Source organism: Nannobrachium achirus, assembly GCF_963921795.1.
Source record: "Nannobrachium achirus genome assembly, chromosome: 16".
Taxonomy (NCBI): domain Eukaryota; kingdom Metazoa; phylum Chordata; class Actinopteri; order Myctophiformes; family Myctophidae; genus Nannobrachium; species Nannobrachium achirus.
In genome coordinates this window covers 46,789,289-46,817,001 of record NC_137823.1, presented here as the reverse complement: position 1 = coordinate 46,817,001, position 27,713 = coordinate 46,789,289, and the positions used below count along the sequence as shown (strand labels likewise).

The 27,713-nt window shown below is 42.7% G+C and overlaps 1 protein-coding gene across 1 annotated transcript; it reads right to left on the bottom strand.

Moving 5' to 3' along the window:
• Nucleotides 1–13,708: 13,708 nt before the first annotated feature.
• LOC308301263 (single-minded homolog 1-like) lies at nt 13,709–27,120 on the bottom strand (the record flags this gene model as incomplete). The annotated part of the gene is made up of 12 exons (XM_080745185.1): nt 13,709–14,454; nt 14,938–15,121; nt 15,816–16,016; nt 16,674–16,830; nt 21,206–21,353; nt 21,886–21,992; nt 23,430–23,629; nt 23,890–23,975; nt 24,120–24,228; nt 24,405–24,494; nt 24,624–24,700; nt 26,946–27,120. 12 exons carry the CDS (start codon nt 27,118–27,120, stop codon nt 13,709–13,711), a joined length of 2,280 nt encoding a protein of 759 aa, XP_080601311.1.
• Nucleotides 27,121–27,713: the final 593 nt, after the last annotated feature.

The following is a 27,713-nucleotide window of genomic DNA, read 5'->3' as shown; positions in this document are numbered from 1 at the left end:
AATATGCCATGGAAGTATCGTACCTCAACCTTTTTTTCCTCCCCATAAAAGTTTTTAAATCTTTATACTTTGCCCAAATATTAAGTCATACATCATAGACTGGTTACCTGAAGTCCTAGATCCACATTTGAGCCATGTCGTCATTAGACTGTGTCTTGTTTACAGTATCGCTGATCACACCATCTACAATCTGTCAAGATAGCTTCAACTAGCAAGTTATTGAATTATTGATCAGTACGTGTCTCATTCTTTCAAATGGTGGATACGGATAGCTCATGAAATCTGCTGATAGGTCTGCTGACAGAACCCTCGCTAAAAGCCAGGACAACGATCCACTCGTCCTAGACTCTTCGCTCTCCTGGCCCCCAAACTGTGGAATAAACTCCCTGTTGCACGGCAGACTCACTCCATAGCTTCCGCCGTGGTCTGAAGACTCACCTCTTCAGACTCCACCTCGGCCCATAGCACTTACCATAGCACTTTAACCCTCAATGGCCATCTAACTATTACTTTAGCGAATGTCTGTCCGTCCGGCGTCTGACCGTCTGTCTGCATGCTGACATCACTGATACTAAACAGTGTTGCCACCATGGTAACAGCCTCATGTTGAAACAATGCCCAAATTACATCACTCACTGACATCACTACAGTGCCCAAATTTGGAAATAACATCACAGACTGGCCTGGACATTCAACACCATTATGGGCATAAGAGAGAGTCAGACAGACAGATGGATACAACGGGTAGTGGACAACTGGACATCAATGGTGACTATTCTGCCCAACGGGCACCGGTCTGGGATCTCCAACATTACTTCTGACATTCTGACATTACTTATACATTCAGTCCCTCATATACTGTGCACACCCCTGGGTACAGGACTAGTACATGTAATTTAGATAGCATTTTTTTTAAAGATATTTTTGGTTTTTTACTTAACACATCGGATGCCCACGTGATCTCTGACGTCTAATTTGCTGGTGCCCATGGCAACGCGTCATTTTACCTACCGGCGAGAGTACTGGCGAGAAAAGTAATCCGAGTAAATGTAATCCGAGTATGTCCTGTTTATTTCGCGAAAATCTTTTCTTTCAGTCAGGACCGTTTTTTATCATTTCTAAGCCACAGTGTTTGTGTTACGGCATGTAGAAGAGGCTGCCGTTTTGAGAAAAAAATGAAAAAAGGAAGGGAATCCGGAGAAAACAGCACTTTAGCAGCCGGTAAACAGGAAGTCAACGAGCCACACAGCACGTCCGGGTGACGTAATTGCGCGCTGCATGTTGGGAAATAGAGTTGTTTCATCACCGCGGTAGCCAAGTGCAGTAGCTACAGTACAGTATAGTTTACTGTACAACGCGTCAAACGCGTTGTTGGGCACTCGTAAAGATCAAAGAGATTGACGCGTAGACACCACGTGGGCACCCCATGTGTTAATAGATGTGTGTTCTACCTATTTTTTTCTTAGATAACTATTTCTATGCATTCGATGTATTCGTGTTGATGTATTGATGTATTACCATGTATTTATGTTGATGTATTGATGTATTTACCTTGCTTATTGTAAATCGCTCTGGATTAAGAGCGTCTGCCAAATGCCTAAATTGTAAATCGTCAGTGTTATTTGTAACACTGAGAGAGTACAAATTGATCCAGGATCAGGATTTCCCTGTGCAGTACAGTAGCTACATTTTAGGGGAAAGGTAGATTTGCATTTGCAGATAGCTAGAATTTAAACAGTCCAAACTAAGCAGCGAAAGGCACCGGAGAGCAGTTATATGGGTTCAGTGTCTTTTTCACTGATTCCCAGGCTCTACCTCCTGACCCAAAGCCACTGCTACCCTAAAACCCTTCACACATAGATATTTGCTTATTTGCTTATGTGGACAAACGCCAAGACTGCACAGAGGAGGGGCAGCGAGACACAGCCAGTCTGCAGCATCAAAGTCGTCTATTGTCGGGTGTGGATTGAGAGGAGAAACGTGACTGGCAGGCTAATCTTGTTAGTTACTCAGCACAACAATGCCACAAAGTATAATGGCATAATGATAATGATGAACCTTTTCAGAAGCAATTACCTGTGTTTATCAACAGGCGCTAAGCCCTTTGCTTTAATTGAGCGAGTGATAGACACAATTGTGTCGACTGCCATTTGTAATGTCATTGCATTTAAGTGTTAAAAACTAGCTTAATTTGCCACATGGTCTGCCTGTAGTGTAAATATATTAGATAATTTCCACCCTCATTTCTCAGTGATGGCTGTGAATGGCGCATTGCTTTCCCCTTTGCCAAGGAACGAAACAGAACGGATAAAGATTTAAGGCCCCATAAATCCCTTGTAGAGCGTCTTTGTTTGCTTTCATTTTGTCTCCGAACACCAGCGTAAATCTAATGGACATGCATCTTTTTGTAAAGTTCCTGTTTACTCAAGAGTTTAGTGGGCTTAAATTGTATAAAGATCTTACGAGTCTGGACAGATAGAGAATGTTAAATCCCGTCAAGCAAACCTATAGGGAAATGCTGTGAATAGAAATCAAAGGGTTCTAATATGATTGTTGCCTGTCAATTTGACTTGGTGTAAAATGGCTTGTGGAGTTTTGTTCTAAAATGTAAACATCACCATATGCATTTTTGAACGGCATAGTAAAACGTAGTTTGCACATAAATCTCGAACACTGCCAGGGATGTGATCATGTAGCTATTGAAAACAGTGAGTAGTTTGACTCTTACATTTTACCTGCTATTTTGAATCGACCATACAGGTATACTGATGTATTATTAACACGCACTTGCTTTAATCTCAGATGCTACGCATGACTTCAACCCTAGTTAGCAGTATATGTATGCTAAACCCCTGCTTTATTTCACAAGACATGCACACCACAGGTTTCCCTATCAGCCAAAGGCTTTGATGGCCGTGTGTCACTGCTGTCGCTTGGCTGGCTGTTTAAGTGTCCATTTAAAATCCGCTCTGGTCCCAGAGGGCTTGTCTTTTACCCATCATCCCCCATGGAAGGTGCTAATCACCGCACAAAGCAGGGGAAGGCGCACCGTGCGGTTGTTAGCCCCCGTCCCAATCTTCCGCCGCATCCCCCCTTTGACATTCACATGGGCACTTAATTCCCCTCTATTATGTTCTTATGTTTCTATAGCCCGCCTAATGAGATAAGAAAGGGGAGTATCAGGTTGTGTCCATTGATGCGGTGTGCGGGCTGCGGTGTGTGCTAAATGCGCGCAAATGCATGTGCCGGGTGCGCGCGAGACCATCTGCTAATCACAGGAACACGGCATGTAATAACAGAATCATGACCGTGGAGATCAGTGCTCGCGGCGGGGAGCCTTGTATTCATTGGGCTTTGCAGGCAGTCATCCAACGCTGAGCGGACACTCCCAACTCATCCAGCCGCTCCCCCCCCACCACCAGCCGGGGCCCCTGGGCTTCGCGTTGCCAGGGGCGACGTGACCATCAGGGGTCGGAGGTGCTTGTCCGAGGTGAGCCCCAGACAGTGGGCCCATCTGATAGGACCATCTGGACGAGTGACCTGACATAATTAGTTATTAAACCTTTCTCGGAGGGGCTGGGAGGAAGTGGAGGTGGTCCGACATACGTTAACTGTCTCTGATGCTTAACAGACTCCTCTCGCTGCTGGCGTTAATGCCGGAGGCCGTGGAACGCAACCCACCCTACAGTGTCATAGAGAAGTGTCTGAAAAGGGAGCACCCCAGTCGACGCAGAGTATAGCTAAAGCAGAGGGTTTATATCGTTGTTGTCGGGTGGAAACCTTGTATGTCCAAAACCGTTTGTTTTGTATTTATCATTTTAAAAATGATTTAAAATAGTGACAATAGCCGATGTACAAGCACGCATGTTGTGTGCTTGTGGATCTGCTAGTTTCACTAGCCTTGGATGATGAACTAGGGCCCTACTTTACAACAAAACAAGGTATCTGCGCAAGGTATCTGTGCCCTGACAGTGACGATATAGAAAGGGAATGAGACCAGGCAAAGTTCTACAGAGGCAATTTGCCGTCGTCACTGCACATCCCGTTGGTTTTAAGATGTTGGCCAGGGTCAGGGTATTCCATAATTTCCGATCCGTTCTGCTTCATAGACAGTTCCTGGGCGTGTGGGTGGGGGGGCCTGGTGTGCAGAGTGTGCATGGAGGAGCTAGCGGCGCGGTGTCAGTGCCAGCCCCCTCCTGCTGCTCTGCTCCACTGGTGCTGCTGCTGCCTCTGCAGGGGAATCTCCTCATTGGCATGCAGGGAGGCGACTTAGCTCCACGGAGCATCGGGAGCCTCTCCCTGGGGACGCTCTCCTTGTCCTCTCCCCATCTCTCTCTCTCTCTCTCTCTCAGCTCCTCTTTCTCCTTCATCTAGCTTTCCCCTCGTCTGCCTCCTCTCGCGCTCTCCCTTTGCCCCTCTGCTGCAGCTGTCACAGTATGGCTCGGCAGTGCTCAGAAGTAGGGATGGGACGATATGAAAATATCATATCACGATTATTGTGACAAAAGAAATCGCGATGTTACGATGTTATCGCGATAATCAAAATCCATTATCCTGGCCCTGGGGCGGAACATTTGCCAAAAAATAGCAGATCTACAAGCTCACATCGCATCGCAAAGAGATTTGTTATAGAGTGAAAAAAAAAAACGATCAAGTACGAGCTTGTAGATCGGGTTTTATTTTGGCAAAGAGATTTGTTAGAGAGTGAAAAAACTGTATCAAGTACGTATATTATAAGTACCTTTTACCAATTATAGAGGGTTTAAGTGGTACCGGATATGCAGCTCGGCAAATAAAAGGTGAATTGATCCCATTGCATGACGGAGGACGATATCACGATAAATTAAATCCCCACAATACGATTATCGTGACTGTTTTTATCACGCTAAACGATAATATCGCGCATCGTCCCATCCCTACTCAGGAGAAGTGTGAGCGAGCCAGAGGGACGGTTCTGCAGGGAGGGATAAAAGAGCCTTTGCCGATGATGCCCTGCTTTCGAAACAGAATGCGGTTCCCCACATCTGAAGGACTGGCATGTCCTCACCCCAAATTGTACTGACTCGCTCTTAAAGTTCGCGAGTTGTTTTCCCTTTCAGTGCGTATTTGAACATGCTAGAAGACTTGCTAGTACTGTGAAAAGCCTCGACGTCACACGTTTAATGACAGACTTTTGAAGATTACATTCGTAATCTTCGTAAAGGATTGGGGATCGCAAATTGCAGGATCACGTTCAGATTTGTACAGATTCCTGTCGTTAGAATCAATCGTGTTTGATATAATCATGTCAGCTCTGACTGATCCGAGACTCGGATCGGGACGCGACAGATTTGAATCCTAAATACGCGCACACGGCAGGGGGTCAATGTCGACCAGCCATCATTTAGAGAGCAGATCTTGAATATCACTCTTCGTGGTCAGAATCACAATCGGGATCGATCTGAATCGACTTTATTGCACATCACATGTTTACATGTGTAAAGTGAAAAGTGGGTGAAGTCATGCTGTGCTCTCAGCATTGGCAACTTCATTCTGTAAAGTTGTCAAGACCAATAGTATTTGTGTGCAACCTGTACACACACACACACACACACACACACACACACACACACACACACACACACACACACACACACACACACACACACACACACATTTACATACATACCACACATACAGCACATTTTGGATGAACGATATTAATGATTTACGTATATGAAGTTAAATGCAATCTACAGTTGCGGACAATCGTGCTTACGTGTCAGTGGAAATCTTCTCAATGCATTGTCTAAGGCATGACTAAATACGTTCAGATACAGTGAAACATGTGCAATGACATCATCCAGAGTTGCCGTGACGGGATCTTGGCGGATCAGCGAGGTGTTTACAAGAAGTGGGAACACTGAGACTTGTTGAAACAAACAAAGCACAACTCGGTGCCATGCGATGGAGAGCCGCCCGATATCACAGAGACACATGGGCGAGCGAGGCAAGGCGAGGCAGCGAGAGAGAGAAGAGCTAGGGATCCTCCAGGTCTTTGTGGAGTTGAGTGAAAGGGGAGCGAGGATACCAGCCAGGCTAAAGCTGTGTGCAAATCAAGCGTGAAATCAGGAACAAAGGGATTCACGGGATTGAGGAGCATTAGATTCACACTGTCTGAGCTATGGTGTGTGTGTGTGTGTGTGTGTGTGTGTGTGTGTGTGTGTGTGTGTGTGTGTGTGTGTGTGTGTGTGTGTGTGTGTGTGTGTGTGTGTGTGTGTGTGTGTGTGTGTGTGTGTACGTGTGTACGTGTGTACGTGGGTGCGTGCGTGCGTGCGTTTGAGTGCGTGCGTGCGTGTGTTCATTGTTCATAAAGTCTTCCTAAAGTTGCTGGAGGATGAGGATTTTCATTTTTTTTTGTGTGAGTGTGTTTGTTTTTGGTTTAGGGAATACCTTTTATGGAAACGTTTTTATTTAAAAGAAGGTTCAATAGCAAAAGGGCTTTCAATCAAAACTGCTAAAGTTTGTGATTGCATTCTTAAATAGTATGTTAAAGTGATCCCTGACTAATACGACAAATATGCCTTAATACATTATAATTGTCCTCTATAATTACAATGTAAAATTAAAAACACCTCAATTATTTTATTTATTCTAGAAATAGCTAATCTTTCACTCAATAGGGGAAATGCCCGTCGCAAGTTGATGATGTCATAAATGTCAAGTGTGATCTATCCCTATGGAATTTATGGCATGCATGGGAAAATAAAAACAAACGTAATACTTCCTATGGTTAATATGAGCATCAAATCAATATTTCAAATGTGTTTTGTTTTTTTGCACATGCATGCCATAAAAATGACACATGACATTTATGACATCATCAACTTGCGACAGGCATTTCCCCTACTGAGTAAAAGATTAGCTATTTCTAGAAGAAATAACATATTTAAGGTGTTTTTAATTTTACATTGTAGTTATAGAGGACAATTATAATGTATTAAGACATATTTGTCGTATAAGTCAGGGATCACTTTAAAAAGTGTACTTAAAGGCAATAGTGTATTAAAGTATTGGATAGCAAGTATCCCATTAAAACAATGACAACTTAATTCCATTGGACATTGCTCAAAAACAGTCAGTAGATAAAAGATACTATAGCTGAGTGCTGGATTGATTAGTTAATTAATCCAAACTAATTTGTTTGATGGGAAAATTATTACGATTATTTGCAATCTAACAATGCCACCATTGTGAGATTCTAAATAACCAGAGCATGTTTATTTTAATGATCAATCAACCAATTGCATGTCCTTTAAAGAGGTGGTGCCATAGTTTTGTACTTTTTCTGTTTTGTATGTGTCTATGGAAGTGATGTCACGAATGAAATTAGCATTCAAAATTGGAAATTTAGCACTATGGGTACTCTGGGTGAAGAGAGCAGTATTCAAATATAATTGCTCATTTGTTATTATTAGGCTATTATTATAAAAGCAATGTGATTTTCTTTAGGAAGAATATGGTTAGATATTTTTTTCCAACTTGGATTAAGGGGAAAGTGATATTTTAAGCAACAACCCTGTTGGAGATTATGTGGGCAGGATATAGACCATGGAGACCATGAACATATATTCTGGAACTGTCAAAGAATTGAAAGATATTAAGATAATGTATGGTCTGCGATGAATAAAATACTAGGCTACATGATATACCTAAAACATGTGTGGTACTGTAGCTAGGAAACCTGACACAGAAAATATGCAAAGAGAAGATGTATACCGAGTTAAAGTAATGTTGGCAGCTAGTAAGAAAGCAGTTACTGTACAAGGTTATGGTGCAAAGTGGATCCTCCGGTTCATGAACAGTGGCTGAGCATTGTGGAAGAGATGTTTGTAAAGGAGTAAACCTAAGACTTGTACTCATCAGAGATTCATTGAACAAAAATGAGAAATTGACCGAATATAGAACCTAACAAGACAACATAAATAAGACGCCTAAGGGCTCTAAAGGGTGGGGACTGCCCCATAGGTCGAACTCCCGTTGGGTCAAACAGCGTCGGCAGGTTAGATAATCACCTGTGAGCGTCGGCAGGTTAGATAATCACTTGCGTCACGGTTACTGAGATTAAGTTTAGGGTTAGGGTTAGAGTTAGGTATAGTTTTACTGAGGTTAAAGGAGCTATAGTCAACTTTTTCTTGAAAAACGGATGCTAAAATAAAAATAATGTTTTGAAAATATTTTATAAAAAATAAGCTTCATATATGTGTTTCTATTCAAAAATGACCACAAAAAGCGTAAAATAATGATAAAATAATCATTTTGGCCATTGTCAGACCGACACTTTGTTTACATTCTAGTCTATAGACTAGGATGTAAACAAAGTGTCGGCCCTACAATGAAAAAGTTGACTATAGCTCCTTTAAGATTAGGGTTTGGGTTAGAGGTGGTCGATCTAAAGGGTGTTCGACCTAATGACATGTTACCCTAAAGGGCGAGGTCACGCAGGATGGAATTCATTATTAATATATATCGGACCACTTACCCATTATGGAGATCCCTGATACTCATATATGGAGATCCAGGTACCGGTATATGGAGATATGGGCATATTGGGCATATTGGTTGAATCATATTGGTTGGTTCTACAACAAAAAGAATACAGGTACAACTGTACATTGTGCAAGTACAGTAACGGCAGGGGAAGCAGCTAAGAACACAGGCAAAATTCACACACACACACACACACACACACACACACACACACACACACACACACACACACACACACACACACACACTGTATATACATACATATATATGAATGTTGCATGATTAAATGTTGAGCTTTATGGGATTACAGTCACAAATATGATCGGGCTGTTTTGATGTTTTTTTTATATAGCTTATCAAAAAGTAACGATTACATTACATGAAGTTTGAGTATTCCAGTGGAATGTGGATTACAATTCTAAACAAATTAGTAATCACTAACGCGCTACAATGCCGGTGCTGGAACACAAACCTCATTTCCTTTCCGCTCACTAGATCAACATCCCACCTTGACCTCAGCCTCCTGGCTCAGCCAATCGGCTCAGCCGGTGATGGCCTCAATATCCTGGCCCACCCAATCAGAACATCTAAATTGGTTCAGGTGCACTGGGGTCTGACGCAAAGCCTTAAGAGGTGTCAGTGAATGCAACGCTTCAGCGGTTTTTCCCAGGTCCTGTGCCATATGTCGGCTGCCTCATCTGCGGGTGACAACAACACCAGAGGTGCACGTGTTTATGACTGTGTGTGAATACTGTGAAATGTGTGCATGTAATCTGTACACCTGGATGGTAGGGACTCCTGTACAGCTGCAGCTTGTGGTAGCATTTGTGGAAGGCACTATTCCCGCGGTAGAATGCTTTGTAAAAATATATACCTGTATACAGTATGCTGGAATTAAACCATACAGTAAGCTGTCTAAAATAGGACATATTCTGTAAGACTCTTTCTCACACATTCGCGCATAAATAAACACATGATTAGCCACTTAGATCCTCTATACTTAGTAGACTTGACCAGGGTCGGTCCCTGTACTTGGTCTGCACATTTTCCCCCTCTACACCAAATCTCTTTGGTGAAAATAGCCGATCTGCAATTATGTTCCCCCCAGAATAGGGATTCTAGAGTTCAAGTGGTTAAGTTGTGTTCTCCAGATAAGTAGACTGAGGGAATATGTCATTTTGTTTTGATAATAATTCCACAAGGTCATATAATACACGCAAGTGTACTATGTACGTGCAGAGAAACATGTTGAAGCATTTTCTTAAATGTTGGCCGGAGGCCGCCTAATAAAGATCGAACGAGCATTCCTCTTTACCAAGTGTCACGTTGAATTATAGAGGCAACACTGAAGCAGCACTTTAATTGATGTATGAATATGCAATTGTTCCTTTATCCTAGACCCGAAATCAATCAAGTTGGACATTCTGGGTTAATGTGAGCCTTGCCATCGACAACCCCCACATCCTGTGGCTTGTTTGTGAGGTCAGGAACCATTTCTTTCATTTCTCCTCCATTCTGGTCCAATGCAGAGATACAGAGCCTTGTCCCTGACCCGGCTCTGGTTTGGGGACGTGCTGGCCATTGGGAAAAGCGGGACAACTCCCAAACGGCCGGCTCATTCCCGGCCGGTCCAGGCCGTCCATTAGGAAAAAATTAAAAATGAAATGTCTGCCTTCGTTCCATTTTGTACATTTTTTCGCAAAGCAAAGCCCTTGCTGTTTCATCATACAAGGCTGTCGTACAAAAGTAGTGAAAACAGCAGATCTACAAGCACACAACGCCTCGCGGTGCGAGGCGTTGTGTGCTTGTAGATCGGCTGCTTTCACTAGCTTAAATCATTTTTAAAATGATAAATACAAAACAAACTGTTTTGGACATACAAGGTTTCCACCCGACAACAACGAAATATAACTCATGTGATCTATAGCGCGCAATGAGGGCCTCTCCAACTCTTTTTCCCGGGCTGAATCAGGGGCCAAGCACGTCCCTGGGTTTGGTCCTACAGTACATAGAAAACTCCATGACGGAGCCGATGCTTTTATCTTCTACTGCAGCTAATTTATGGACATGTACAGTAAACAGACGTTATGCAACCACTGCTTTCCATTTATGATATGGTGTGGTATGATATGGTAGTGTTTGAGATTCAATTAGCAGACAAAATGTGCGCGGCTCCGTGGTTTGTTCAGACAGCCCCATAAAATGTTTAGAAAATAATGGCACATCATCAGCACGGAAACAAGCGGAGGCTTGTGATCTTTATAAATATCAGCATTGTTATTTTAGCCTCTTTGAGCTTCACCAGGCAAGTTGCATGAGCCTTTAAACTATACGAGCCATTTAATGGCGTAGATGTACTGTAGATTTAAAAGATGGAGGATGAGGTTTGTGTTGTTTGTGAGCACAAATGCGTGCACGCAAGTTTGCTCTTGCGTGAATGGGAGAGAGAGAATGAGAGAGAGAGAGAGAGAGAGAAAGAGAGAAGAAGAGAGGGGCATGCTTGTTCTGGGCGATGGGCCCGGTGTATGGGTGCAATTGTAACCAGTTCTACATGTGTATGCCTTTAGCTCCCACTGCTATACAGTCTTATTAGAGTGACTGAAAAATGCATAGGTCTAGTATCCCAAGCAACTATAAACAAAGATATATTTGTGGGTAAATGCGTACACACGCACACCAGGGGACGTGCAGAGAATGTTAGAGAGGCAGGGGCTGACATTTCTAAAAGGGCCTTTTGGTGGAAATAACGAAAAATCGCAGACACTCAAGCTTGGAGGTTGGCTATTTTCGGTGCATGATACCACACTGAACTAAGCATAATCAAGTCAATACTGGAGATGCGGTGTAACGGCATGGATTTCTACACAGCGAGCGCAATTCTTTCAACATAAGATTATGCATCCAAGTTCAGGAGAGTTCGGACAAGGCTAATTCTCTTGAATGCTGCCTTCAGGTATGACATGGAAAGAGGGCATTTGCATTTCTTTCACCGTGGTAAAAAACTGCATTCATGGTCTGGAGAGGGCACCTTTTTACAGACGGATAAAAGGGCAGGGGCTCAAGCCCCCTTTCATGTCTAAGCGCACACACCCCTATCCTAAAGCTGGATGATGTCAACAACAGAGCAGTGTAATAGCTCTACTTCCTGGGATGACAGCGTCGGTGATGTCTGGCAGCCCATCAGATGCCTCTGTCAGCGGTGACTGATGGGAGCTCAGCATCCAGACCCAGACGGTGTCCAGGTCTGCTTCAGCCCAGACGGCCAGGGCCAGTGCTAGCACTACACATGAATAACTTACATACATTAAAACACACAGGCAGAGAAATTACCTCTGCGGGGAGGTCAAAGTGGTTAAACGTGCGAGTTAAACTGCTCCCAAACAGCAGAAACATGTGCCGGCACTGCTGGCAAGCGCAGCTAATGAGATTCAAAGTGTCTACAATTTAAAAAGGAAAAAGTGAAAGCTTAGTAGCAGTCACATGCAACAGTTTGCTCTCTAAGCCATGGAGATTTGCAAACGGATGGTTTTGTTATTTCCCGGTTTTGTCTGATTTTAACTGATGTTCCTTTCAAACGGTGTAGCCTACTGTATCTCTACGAGTTTTCATGAGGGATGATTACAAATATTTATTTAGTCATTGTTGTTACGACAATATTTTGCGCTCTTGTTAAACTGTCAAAATAGTTAGGTACAGTATGTCAATCAGGTTTGTAAGCTGAACGCATTGATGTATTGTGTATATTTAGTCATTGTTACCCATGTGTTCTTCAGATTGTCCTGATTTAGCAGGCCCCAAGGGCACATTATGGAAGGAAGTAAAAATATTAATATAATTTATATAAGCTAAAAGAAAAGAAAAGAAAAAATAGACAAAACAAAACAAATTTGTAATTGTATTTCTTGGCCACTGCAGAATTATTCTGTTCATGGTCAAACCAGCTTTTATTGGCAACAGATGTAAGACAAAACTAGCACAGCCAAAATGGTTTGATTGCAACTGTATTTATATTTAAAAGACATATTCTTCCAATTAATAAATAATTTTGTGACTCGTTCAAAAAAGTTGTTGTGATCGTATTTACATTATAAATAAAATGACAGAAACAAAAGACATTTGACATAGTTTGGGATTTGGAAAGAAAACCCAGTCAGCCATACAAACAAACTGAAGCGTGGAAATATACTGGGGGAACAAAGTAAAACTCTCACCCATTCGGTGGTTAAATTTGTGAAAGAAGACAATTCCCTTTTCTTTTAAGTGTAGAATGGGTGGTGGGGTTAAAGTTAAAATCTTAGTTTCACACATTGGTGTGTGAGAGAATAAAAGCATCCTTGTAATCTCTCTATGGACCCTATAGAATACGTAGAATAATTTCCCCATGTTTGCTTTTTAACCTCAAACAATGTGTTGGCTTATCTTTATGACGTGAAAAAAAGTAAATCCAGGCATTCAAACAAAGAGTATAATCCCGCCAGTAAGTATTCTACAGGAATAATGACACAACACGTACAACAGAAAACAACATTTTGCCAATTAGACCCACGGACAAATAAATACTAGAAGAAAACACTGACATCTTTCAATGGTTGAAGTGCTCGCTTTTCCTGTGGTGGAATTGTACGTGAAAAACATTATGCCGTAAGCAGTCTGTTTTGGTGAAGGGGGCAATGGAACAGCACATTTTCCTATAGTGCCTTGGGAAACTGAAACGGGGACAGATTAACTCAAAGGACCACTGATGCATGAGACGGTTAGGACAGAAAGGCTTGGTTGATGTTTAACCACAATCAAAACTCAAGTCGCTTTTACAGGGAAGAGAATTATTTCTTTTTCTTCAAGTACCAAGAATCCCTATGTAATGGAGCAATCCCTCTGCTTTATCTTGGCTAATATAGAGGATAAAGTCACAAAATGCTTGATCATCTGAATCTCGTGAAAACATCCTCGGTGAAAGTAGAAAAAGGTAACGGCATACAGTGCATGCTGGACTAGTTGCTTGGTGTTAAAATACTGCTGAATGCACTGCCAAGGGACCATCAAGCCAGGTTGCCTTTTTTCTTTCTTTTTTCTTTACTTTACACCATGTCAGTATTTTGCATGTCAGTATTGTGCATACAGTGACAGCTTGCTGCGACGTCCTGGTTTAGACAGTCGGGGCCATCTGAATAAGATATGGTCAGCTTCCATTGGTGATGATCACTGAGGTGGCCTTGTGTCCCTGCATCTGGTCCGCCTGCATCCTCATATGTGAGGCCATGTCATACTGGACCCCTCCGCAGCTCAGCCCAGAGTAGCTGCGCAGGCTCTCTGCATCATACAGGTGTTCTAGAGAGTAGCCAGTCAAAGCGTAGGCCGCTTGCCTGTCCAGAGGCTGTCTGTCCTGGGACTGATAGAGCAGCGGGCTGCCCTGGGACTGCGGCGGATGCGGGGACAGGTCCGTCTGCATGTACTCTTTTGCGAGGGACAGGCCCGACCTGGAGATCCCGTCGGAGCTCGGGCTGCTGAGGCGGGACAGGGAGATGGGACTGGCGGCGTTGTCGTCGTTGTCGTCGTGGGGACAGGGTGCCTTGTTGCCGCCGCCGTCCCGGTGGTGGAGGCGTTCGGAGGTGAGGTCCATGCCGGCGACCCCAGGGCCGCGGCACACCACGCCGGGGTTGGAGAGGGGGAGGGAGGCGGCGAAGCACGGGCTGTGGGCCTTGGCGAGGCCCGACACCTCCAGGGGCCCCTTGTGCTGCTGCAGCCGGCTCTCCTCCTCTTTGATCATCTGCTGCGTGGCGCGGATCAGCGTCTCCATCTTGCTGGGCTCCTGGGGGCTGGCCCGGAAGTGCTGGTCGCCGTGGTAACGCTCTCCCGAGTCGCTGGTGGTGGAACCGCCTCCGTCTGGGGAGCTCACCACGCTCTCCTCGTCCCAGTGGCCCCGCCCTGGCAGGGGGAAAAGTGGCCAGATTACAAAACAATGAATTGGGTTAATGAGTAATTCGGGTTCCTGCTGCTGTTCTGGTTTGTGTTCGTGATGAAGGTGAACAAATGTTCATGCATTTGCACACACATATATTCTGGATGGTGTACTACTACTTACGTGACAAATGAGAGTTACAGAAACTATTATTTGTGTCTTCTGAGTAAAATATAATATGCTTTCTAATATACACAGAATTGTGTCTGTTAGAGTTGGACCAAGTTATGGCTTGGTAAAAGTGTGGCGTGGGGCTGGGAAGTAAAATGTGAAATGACTTGGCTTTAGATATTTTGCACAACAGATGGTAGCAATCGGCATGCTGGCAGGAGACGGTGTAAACAACTTAGCATGGCCTGTAATGCCATTTGGACAACAACTTGCAGGAGCAGCTCATCCAGGGTCATTTTGTCAAGCAGATGGCTGTGGTCTCACACCTAACATCTCACCATGGATCGCGCCGTGGTATGCGGCGATGTCGTAGCCCTCGCCATTCTCCAGCGTCGACTTGGGCAGCGAGAGAACGGAGCGTGTGGCGTCCCACCACGCCTCGCGCCCCGACTGGGGAGTCCCCAGGAAGTAGCGCCCACCCTGGCAGCGGACGCGGTCGCAGGCGGCAGTGTTGGGGTGGACCTGTGTGTAGAGGGTGGGCGATATAGAAAAATACATGATATTTTTCCAAGCTGTATCACGATACACAATCTTATTACGATTATTTTTCATGTTGGTTTTTATGGTTATTTTTCAAGTTACTTAACAGTACAACCACCTACAAAAACTAAAATAAAAATCACACTTGTGTGAACTGAGCGGTGGAGGCTGCGTGTGTGTGTGTGTGTGCGTGCGTGCGTGCATGCGTGCGTGCGTGTGTGTGTGTATGTGTACGCACGCATACCCACACACACGGCCACATATAGGAGACGGTGTGACCACCGCTCAAGAGTAACAGACCATTTAGACCAGTGGTCCTCAAAGTGGCCTCCAGGGACTCTCTGGGTTCCTTTTGGGAGGTCTAACATTTACCCTTACAGTTATGTAACTCTGACAGTGTACAAATGAAACCAAATAGACCCTTATGGGTCCATTTGGTTTCATTTGTACACTGTCAGAGTTAAGGGGAGACAGTGACATTTTAAAGTTAGAGAACTACTTACTGATTTAGACCAAAATGCAGGTTTAAATGGATTCTCCAATGAATCTCCATATTAACAATTCAACAGGATTTTTTTTATAGGCTCCCTCATTGTATCACGATATATACGGTATCTCTGAAAAGGCATATCGTGGAGATATTGTATCATTGTATCACCATATCGCCCACCCCTACCTGTGCGTGGGCGAGGTCCTCCTCCGTGATGCCCAGTCCGTAGCACAGCGGGCTGGAGTCCGGGTAGAGTCTGTAGGCACACGATGCCTCCGCCGCCTCCCCGGCATCCAGCAGCTGGGGCGAGGTGGAGTCCGTCAGCGGACTCCCTCCCCATTGGCTGTCCTGATCCGACTCGGAGCGCTCAGGGTTGAAAGCTGAAAACTGTCGGACAGAGTTATAAAGAGTTGCAGGAATTTGTTTGTTCCAACCACTTCTATAGTTCACCCCCCAAAATGATTTATCTTCTATCGATTGCTCACCCCATGGAAACTTGAATTCATGGATATTTCTTAGTTTTTTGTTGCATTCCGAAGCCAATAGTTTGAGGAGACTCTTTGTGTGTCCGTAGGGAACAAAGCAGGCTCTTTGTGTCTCCTTAGTGAACCACTGCTGGTCATCAAAGTACTGGCTTAGGAATGCGACAAAAACAAAATAATATCCATGAATTCAGGTCTCCATGGGGTGAGTAAAACATTTTTTTTGACTGAACTATCCCTTTAAACCCTATATACTTCATTGACCGGAATCCCCCCCAGCCCCTCCCCCCCCCCCCCCCCCCCCCACACACACACACACACCAAATATCTTTGCCGACAATTAGTCGATCTACAAGCTCACACTATGCACTGCAACACAACTCTTTGTGAGCTTATACAGTAGGTCTTCTATTTTTGTGGTATGATGATCCCCAGAATAGGGACGCCGGGTTTCACGAGGTTAAACTTCACGCTCACTAAATGCGGAACCATGTTTATATTTCCTGGTTATAGCCAATGGAGAATGTGATGAGCATGTGTGGGTTGATGGGCTGTTTATTACCTGGGGGTAGGGTGACATTCTGGCTTTGGCCTTGCCCGGAGTCAGACGTGACTTGGTGGTCTTCCTGTCCTCGGTGTGAGAGGTGGCGTAGGGGAACGCCGGCTTGCTGGGGCTCATTTGGTCCAGGGACAGCTGCATTCCCTTGTACTCGGTATCCCTTTACCGACAAACAAAGACATAAATATACATCTAAATAAATGTTTTCCTAACTTTTGCTTCTCTAGGGTAGAGTTCAGTCATGTCACACGTTCACACCATGAGAGCTGCTGGAGCACCACCGCAAGTCCTCCGTGGCTGTGCAGTCAAACTTTGTAATTGAGATGAAATGCTTTGGCCAAAGGTCATTACTCATTCGCTTTCCTTGCCCAGGGTTTTCCAGCTGTTTCTGGGGGTTGATTCTCTAGCCTTCGGGCTCCCATCAAGCTCAATTGAATCTGGGGAACTTCTGTTCCGTACACGGTAGTGTGTTTCCTATCACAATTTACTAATGTGTTTCCCAACACTGTGATAGTGTTCCCTATCACATTTATACAATTTATATGGGCTGTTCAGTGTTTCTTTACGGCGTGACAGTGCACTATAGTAGCAGCACTGGGCATACCATGTGACATCACTCTGTAGCAGACATCTTGGCCAATATTACATTATAGATAACAAAACAGACCCATTTCACAAACACTCGTTCTGTGAATGGAGTGATTGTGAGGACTATGAGAAGTGAAAACAGCATTTAAGATAAACTACTGAGATTAAGTCCACCCATTTCTCTGTATTGAGTAGTCTAGTATAATGAGAAAACTAACAGACACCCTAGGTGAAGTTAATCATTCTTTGCTGCCGTACAACCATTGCCGGAACATAATGCGTGTAGCCACACGCACGCACACACGCATGCGCACGCACACACGCACGCTCACACGCACACATACTCTAACTCTCTCTCCAACTTTCCCCTTGGTGTCTGTCAACACTATGCCTCAACTTACTCGGAGTCTCAACTTGCACTCTCTAATCACACAAACACACACACACACACACACACATGCATGTTTTTTGATTGATTGGAGGCCAGAGGTTGTGATTGGTTGTTGTCATATTGTGCAGACAGTACATGAGCCATTTTTGACATTTTAACCTACTGTCCCGCCGCTGAACTCCATCCGAGTGTCGACGTCCGGGGAGTAAAAAGTCTCCCGTGTCAAGAACTCAGCAAACACGGCCCTATTCTTAACTTATCACATCAACAGTATGTAATAGTAGCTATTGGCATTTGAAACCCCCCCTGTGGCCCATCCCTGACCCCCGCACAGACAGCCTCTTTAATATGTCTCTAAATATGACCCATTCTTTATGTATGACACTTTAGGGGAAAGGCTGTGTTTAGACAGTGTGTAAGAGTTGTTTGCTCTTGCAGGTATTGCAAGCGGCGGCCCGGGCTCTGCATCCTATCTGTGACCTGGGTGACTTATGTCTGAGCCCAGGGACGTGCTGGCCATTGGGAAAAGCGGGACAACTCCCGAACGGCTGCTTCATTCCCGGCCGGGCCAGGCCGGCCATTAGGAAAAAATTAAACTGTTTGCACAAAATAAATAATTAAACTGTTTGCACAAAAAGTAGTGAAAACAGCAGATCTACAAGCACACAACGCCTCGTTGTAGATCGGCTGTTTTAACTAGTTTAAATCATTTTTAAAATGATAAATACAAAACAAACGGTTTTGGACATACAAGGTTTCCACCCGACAACGACGAAATATAACTCATGTAATTGGCCCACTGGCTTGTCACTTGTCACAAATCTTTGAGTAGCAGCAGCGCTATAGAGAGAGATCTCTCTCTATTACACGCAATGAGGGCCTCTCCAACTATTTTTCCCGGGCTGAATCAGGGGCCCAGCACGTCCCTGTCTGAGCCAATATACGGTTGGGCTTTTGTGCAAACTCAGCTGTGTTAGCAGAATTCCACCTCGGGGTCAATGTCAGACCACCTCACATCTGAAATGTGCCAGCAGCAAAACTCCCAATCATGATGTATTAATGGAATCCTCTTGGATTAACCACTTAAGCCCCTACTGTATTTTTATAAATAAATTGAACATGTACTGTGCAATGCCTCACAATGCAACACATTGTGAAACTATAGATCTGCTATTTTAAAAACAAATCTACAATTATTTTTATTTATTTTATTCCTTATTATTTTCGTAATGTTTGCCACTTTGCTTATAATGACTTGTCTTGGTTTAGTAATACCCCTTGCGCAACTACTGTATGTACACTATGCAAATAGTTGTATTGTAGTTGTTATCATTGTTTTTTGGCTCATGCAGTAGGCCTATATTTGTGTAATATGCCGTTCAACTCAATGTATTGTCGCTGTCAAGCGGAAACCTTGTATGTCCAAAAGCGTAACTTTTTGGAGCTGTGTGGAACACAAGCTCCCTATACGTGGCCGTGTGTGTGGGTCTGTCTGTCTGTCTGTCTGTCTGTCTGTCTCCGTGTCTGTCTGTCTGTCTGTCTGTCTGTCTGTAGCCTGCAGTAACCTTTTCTGACCACACATGTTAAGGGAGGGGCGCTGTTGCACACACACACACACACACACACACACACACACACACACACACACACACACACACACACACACACACACACACACACAGCTCCACTTTTTTCAGGTAATGAAAGAAAAAATAATAACCTGTTTTCCAATGGATCCAATGTAGTTATAATTTTGTAACAAGCTCTTGTTAATACTTTTAATTAGTTACATATTTATAAACTCCTCAGTCCCATGTTTGCTTTCAATCTAAACATTTAAAGAAATTGCAAAAATAGTCAATCTACAATACTTGCTCTCCATGCATAGGGTGGAAAAAACAGTCCAAAACAGTTCCTTTTGTAATAATCATTTTAAAAATGATCTAAAATAGTGAAAAATGTTCTCTAGTTTTGTGCGACAGTCTTGTATGATGAAGCAAGGCTTTACTTTACAAAGAAATGTACACATTTGAAACTTGGAGATACAAGGTTTCTGCCGGACAGTGACGATTTGCTACTTTTGTGTGACACTAGTACGATGAAGTATATAGGGCATTCATTTACTAGAAAACATTAAAAAGTTGAAATATAGAGATACAAGGTTTCTGCCTGACGGATATGTAGTATTAATTTATTTTACATAATTTATTATTGTTAATTGTCGCTGATACCGAATGAAAATGATCCCAACTCAAGAAGACGTTTCATAACGACTACATTTACAATGCATGTACACACATGAATGCACAAACATGTATGCAAGAAGACACACATGAACTAATACATGTAGAATACACACACGTGCGCACACACACACACACACACACACACACACACACACACACACACACACACACACACACACACACACACACACACACACACACACACACTCACACATTCATGCACAGACATGCAACCACGCACAATCACACACACACACACACACACACACACACACACACACACACACACACACACACGCGCACACAAGCAAACACAAAATAAGAGGTACGTGTGGATCAACCAAACTAACATGGGCAGCCGCTTTGAGATAGCTATTGATTCCCAGTTCACCGTTTTATGGATTTCTCTTTCCGTAGCCTGCAGATCGATTGTGACAGTAGAGATTTTGTGATGGGGTTGAACCCTGGTGTTTGTCTTGCTGTCTCAAAGGGCCGCAGTGATTTCTCTCTTCTTTTTCTCTCTGTCTCTCTCATAACGCGCAACGTGCGAAAAGCAGCTTCAGTATTTTGCAGGGAATTAAAGTGGGAAAACTGTCAAAGGATAAAGGTTTCTCTGAGATAAAGACGTTTTTCGTTGCCTTTGACACAGAGAGTTAGTTGCTGGGATGTCTGGCACAAATCGGTGCACAGTACAATTTTACTTGACATAAATATTAATACTGCTGCTGAATGCTCTGCTGTATGCAAACACCCAGAGATACAGTATACTATTTCCTCCATCCTAGCTCACTTTTGGCTGGTAACATGTCTGTTAATGTTTAATGTTAACATTAATTCAAGCTGCCTGTCCATTTTGAGGAAAATCTCTTAAATATTACTCAATTCTTAGAGCAGACTCGTAATATTCTATAGCAGTGGTTCCCAAACCTTTTAACTCAAGATTTGCCCGGTAGTCGGGACCCAAACTAGTGAAAATAGCAGATCTACAAGCTTGTAGATCGCCTATTTTCACTACTTCTTAAACATTTTGTTTTCTAACTTATGGAATTCCTTAGATTTGTCTTTTATTTCTTCATGATATTACTGAAAGAAATCATGAAAAATATAGCTTTTTTTGGAATGTTTTTAAAAAAATCCAAAAACAAATGTAGGAAACAAAAGATAATGGACCCATAAAAATGTGTCTGCGACCCACAAAAAGGGGTCCCGACCCGGTGTTTGGGAACCAGCGTTCTCTAGCGTGTTGCATTTTAGGTTGGAACAGGAATGGATTCTGGAATTTAATTTAGGACTTGGTAAATGAGCCTTACGTGAGGACATAGTTGACGCTGACAATGCAGTGAGGCCGGGAGGAGCGGCTGTTGTGCACGATGGTGGCGTAGCTCTGGACCCAGACCCAGCCTCCGTGCTTGGCCAGGAAACGGTAGTATTTAGTGGTGACTTGGCCCTTCACCAGCACTGCAGAACAAAGACAAGGGGATGTCACAGATTGTGTTGTTGGGTATGGTTACAGTATTTAATGTTCTCTCTCTCTCTCTCTCTCTCTGTGTGTGTGTGTGTGTGTGTGTGTGTGTGTGTGTGTGTGTGTGTGTGTGTGTGTGTGTGTGTGTGTGTGTGTGTGTGTGTGTGTGTGTGTGTGTGTGTGTGTGTGTGTGTGTGTGTGTGTGTGTGTCAGTCATGCGTTTTTGTACTGTATGTATTTGTTCACTTATGTGTCTATAGGACCCCCTCTAAAATGAGATGCTGCATCTCAAGGGGCTATCCTCTCAATAAATTCTGTGTGTGTGTGCGTGTGTGCGTGCGTGCGTGCGAGATAGGCTGACACGAATATTTGGGCGAACAGTAAAGTATGCATAAGCATGCTGTGTATTCATCAAGTCACTTTTTATGCAAGTCACTTGCAGAAATAGTAATATAGGAGGGCCAAAACAAAACCTATATACTGCGACAGCACCATATTACTGTATGTCAGACCTGTCTCCTAACTCACAGAGGTGGTGTGCACAGCGGAGGTGGAAGGTATCACAGCTGTGCACGTGGTGGTACAGGGTCTTCTCTATCAGGTCCTGGGGCTCGTAGCCGGTCAGTTCTGCTACCCTGCAGAGGAGGGGAGTTGACAACAATATCGTCGTTGTCGGGTGGAAACCTTGTATGTTCATAACCTTCCTTTTTTTCGGTTATTATTTAAAAAAACGATTTCAAATAGTGAAAATGGACGATCTACAAGCACACAACGCCTCGCGATGCGAGGTGTTGTGTGCTTGTAGATCAGCTATTTTGACTAGTTTTGTGTGACACTTTTGTATGATGAAGTATATAGGGCTTTCATTTAAGAAAAAAAACATACAAAAGTGACGATATGCAAAGTGACTCAGCAATTTTTTTCCCCCCCCACATATCTCTGAATGGTGATAAATAAAACCTTCTTGTTTTTGTGCAGACCTCCCCCTTATCTAAAATGTGTTAACAGGCTTTTGGGAGCATTCTTGTATGGCTTGGCTGCAGTGTGTAACCTAGGCTGATATCATCATGTCATAAGCATCTGCTTTATGGGAAAACATGGTGATTGCTCTTAACGTCATGGCTGCTTTCAAATGTAACAAAAGCGAATGTTTCAAATTATGTCAAACAATGAAAAATAATATGTCCCCCCCAAAAAATCTATAATAGATCAGTAAAGAAAATTATGGAGTTGAGTAAAAGCTTGATTTATGCTCCATCGCAAGACGGTGTCGCATGCCGAAAATAGCAGACCTGCTCATAGGTAATAGGTTAGCAATTATTTTACACACGACACCGTTGTGCAGTGAAGTGGGGCTACGAATTGGGGTTATTTCTGTTAATGCTGTGAACGGTTATATATAGGCCTATACCCAGTATTGGAAAAAGTATACTCAAATGTTATACTTAAGTAAAAGTATCGATACTGCAATGTAGAAATACTCTGTTACAAGTAAAATAATTCAAATTTTACGTGAGTAAAAGCAAAAGTATTGGTATCAAAATGCACCAAAAGTAGAAACTACCCATGCAGAATGTCCCCTTTCAAGTTTTTAAATGTATAAAAATCCTTTGAAAATAGCTGATTTACAAGCTCACAATGTGTTGAGCATTGTGAGCTTCAGCTATTTTCAAATGGCTGAAATGTAGGCTATATAAGGCTGAAGTGGTTAATGTATGCTTTGTAATAGGACTAATGATTAAATCTACCAAGTAGGCCTAACTTTGTTAAAGTTTTCAAATAAATGTAGAGTGAAAGTACAATATTTGGCTCCGAGATGCAGTGGAGTAGAAGTAAAGGTATTGGAAATTGGAAATACTCCAGTAAAGTAAAAATGTGTACTTATGTACAGTAGTACTCAAGTAAATGTACTTTGAAGTAACAAAGTACATTTACTTGAGTAGGCTAATGGGTATGGGTTAGCTTTTTGACGCGCGACATCGTTGTGTGGTGAAGTGGGGCTATGAATTTGACTTAAGAATTACTGTATCGCTGGCGCTGCATGTTAACGGTTATATATAGGCCTATAATACCTGGAATCTAGGAATATGAGCTTCATGTCCAGGCTGGCTCTGAACATGAACATGTTGCTGTGCAGTTTGATCTCCGTCACGGCGCTGGGAGGCAGCGAGTGTCCCACCGCCACCAGGCCCACGTTCTGGTAGCAGCCTTCGAACGGAGACATGTCCAGGCTGTACTGGCGGATCTTCAGGTAGCCGCTGCAGTGGATCACCTGCCGCGAGGCCGGGGAAATAACAAGCTTTCGTAAGCACAAATTATAGCAGTTGATTTAGTCTCAAAAAATAAATAAATAGAAAAAGGTAATTAAAAACGGAGATTGAAAAATATAGGGCCAGAGGCCCGTGGGTTCATTATAATCCTTAGTCCCACAGCATGCGAGTGAGTGCACATTACATTATTTCAATTAACTTGATATAAATTGGTAATTTCTTCGGTGAATTAATCGAAAACCTTTTCTAATAAAGGCCTTACCTTATATCCACCGCTGGTGAGGCCGGCGTTTCTTTTAGCCAGCACGCATTTCATTCGCAAGAAGAAGGAGCGCTCCACTTCATATTCTGAAACACGACAAATGAATTAGGCCAGACAATACTCTGTTATAGGCCTATTATATGCTGTATAGCTTTAGCTAGACTAGGTTACTCACTCGAATAATGGTAAAACAATTCAACGTGTCTAATTGAGATCGTGACATATTATACCTTGTACGAAGTGAGAGTGGTAAGGTTGATGCGGTGTCAGGACGGCCGTCATTTCGTCGTGGTCGGCCGGGTGAACATACTCGTAAATACTGTTGCCGGTCAACTCTACCTGTTAAAAAGGCACTCAGCTAATTATATCTTTATAAGGCGAGAGATGATTTAATGGATCGACATTTAATAATAGCCTAGTAAATGCTTTTTTGTGCGATACAAAAATATGCATGAGATATAGGCCTACAAAGTGCAAATGTATTAAAGAAAGAAGAGAAACGTTTCAAAACGAACCTGAGACAGTCCCAAATGGACCGATGCTGTTTCTGAAATGTACATGATCTTCCCATCAGGAGCGACAACAAAGATGAACCCGTCCAATGTCTGCAACACAACCACACACAATTAGCCTATAGTTCGCAAACCCATTAAGGCTTCGTTACACCCAATTAGCCGATCGTATTAAGTTGTAATAACACATTGTTAATTGTTTTCGTGGTGTATGGGCTATACCTGCAGTAAGTGGGATCCTAGCTCACGCCCGACATTGTCCAGTGATCTTCTGGGAACACCCCAAGCTTCACCCAAACCTACAACCATCAGCACATGTCAGCGTTTATTCTATCACATTTTTGGTTGTATAATATTATAGGAAATGTTTTTTTAATTAGGTGTTTTGTGTTTTTGTGTTTAATTGACTACAACAATAATATTGTTTAGCATAGTAGTATAGTGACATTATGTAGTGTATTTATTTAATTAGGGTATACAATTATTATAGTCCAACGTTAGGTTAATAATAAGTGTAATAATAATATGAATAACCTAATAATAATAATACGTGTTTTGAAGACCATAAAATATTAAATGGATAGTCTCTATAAGATTATAATGACCAGTCCTTGACCAGCAAAAATCTGAGACAGTATTAATAAACGTCTGCACGCAATCACGTAATTATGCAAATATACAGGATTCAAGATTCAAGATTGTATTTGTTACAGCCCACGTAGGACAGAATTACATGGGTTCACGGGAGTATTTTTTATTTTGGCAAATCGAAAAAGAATAAGAAAAATGAAATGAATAAAATAAAGTAACAATAACACACACACACACACACACACACACACACACACACACACACACACACACACACACACACACACACACACACACACACAGAGAAGCATTTTAACCTTATATGCCTCTAATGCCTGTTAACCACTTTAAACCTGGTGTCCCGATGTTGGGCATATAGCCATAGGCTTATATTGTATAGGCAAAATAACAGATCAAGCTCAGCTTTTGAATGGCTTAGTTTAGACAACTTTTGAACTAAACCATTTCGCAGCTCACCTTTTTGTCGGCTGACTCTCAGCCATTGTATAAGCTGGAGGTTATGATGTGAAAAGGCTAATATCACCTCTTATTCTCAAATGTTTGCCATTCACCCAAAACACACGAAAACAATTCGAGTTTAATTCCTGTTCCGAGTCATTATAGGCCTATGGGCCTATTCGTTGGATACACAACCAGTGGGTCTCTTGGGGGCAATTGAGAGCATTATGGTGTTTTAATTGATGGATTCAAAATGCCCAAAGAAAGTGAGTAAAACAAATAAATGTTATTTTATATGTGACATGGTGACAGGTAACATATGCTGGCAATTATAGCCTTTTTTAATCTAAACACACACACACACACACACACACACACACACACACACACACACACACACACACACACACACACACACACACACACACACACACAGATACATGCAGACTATCTTGCATATAGGCTACTGAAATAATAGATATATAGAAAGGGGTTAGTGAATGTTCTCTACTCTACTCTATGTGTGTCTGCTAAATTAATATATTATAGGCCTATGTGTTTCCTTGATTGACCTGAAAACATCAGAAGAAAGGGTGATTGAAAGAATTAAGGAAACAGTCAGTCGTGACTATTTGGCCTCGTCTTTTGGGGGGTAAAGTTTACGACTCTATAACCCCGATTATGAATTGTTATAACGGTGTTAATAACAAGTGCACCTGTCGTAGAGTTCTCAAATTATGCCCGGACCCGAAACTATCCGACATTTTAGGGCCGGATAGGGCCTAAAATGTATGCTAATTAGTCGGGCCGGACCTCAGGCTCAATGAAAAAGGAAAATATGTTTTTTTTTAAAAATATATATATTATTGTAGTACTTTTACTCTCGGCTGTGCCTTTGGGGAGCATTTATGTCCATGGCTCCAGCTAAACAAAAACAATAGTAGTAATACCCATGCCATTTCTGCACCACCATATAGCCTACATTATTGAAGGGAAAAGCTGCTGTCAGGTTTGTCTCCTGCTTTTACACGGCTTGAGGTGATTACAAGCATAGAGCTGTGTATAATTGGTGCGTCTTGTTCTCAGTCACGCAAAGAGGAATCCTGCAGAGACCTTAAAGAAGATGGTTGCAAATCGTTTGCTTTGCGGGCGCCTTTCGATTCACTGACCTCGGTGCATTTATAAAGACACTAATATCTGCGGCCTGGGACATGGTGAGACAGTAATATTTTACGAATGGGTATATATATAGCCAAATAATATTAGATTGTGCATTTTAGGCCTATATAGGCCTACACAGTAGCCTACTATTTTAATGTAATGTAATTAATTAAGTGATTAGTATAGATTGGTATTTTGTTATTAATGCTGAATTACAGCTAAAACAAGAAATAATAGGGTCTATAGACAGTGCTGGCATAATTAGATTATGAAAGACAACAAGACGTAGGCCTAGACATATAAATGAAACCCACGGGGATATCATTTTCTTACCCTGAGGAAAGACAATCCTCATCTTCAGGTAACTCGTCGTCAGTCTTATGATGGACGCCTTGTCCAGCTGAGATGTGATGGCCGACGGCAGCGGCAGCATCTTGGCCAGTTCATAGAACTCGCTGTTCTCCTTTTCTCTCCTAGTCCTTGCGGCCGTTTTAGACTTCTCCTTCATGTCGCCTTTATTCCCTCTCCAGATATGCGCTTATATCCCTCTTCCTCCGCTCCCACGCCCGCTCATTCAAAACACGCGTCGTGGACAGAGTTCTTTCCGTTTTGTCGCCTTCTCATGATATTCGTTTCGTCAACTAAAAAAAACGGGCAGCGATGCTTTTACATCCTCTCTCTATAACAACCGGTTGGGAATTCCAAGGAACTCGATATCCCGGCCGGTCTGATGCACTATGAATGCGCTGAGATTCTTCTTTGCGTTGGAGTGGTTAAACTCGCAGTCATAAAGCCGATGGAGACTCCGTGGTGCCATGACTGGCATTCCTACAAAATCTGCAAAGATCAGGCACAACAACCCGTGTCATTATTCACGCATAGATTTTTTTTCTCTTACCATAATTAAAATAATAATAGCAAAAGATTGAAAACATGGAACTGGCAGCGGTGACCTAAACAACATGTTGCAACAAATAGGGTTATTAAACATTAGTCCACTTCATACATAAATATATAAATATAAATATAAATATAAATATATATATATATATATATATATATATATATATATATATATATATATATATATATTAAAGGCGT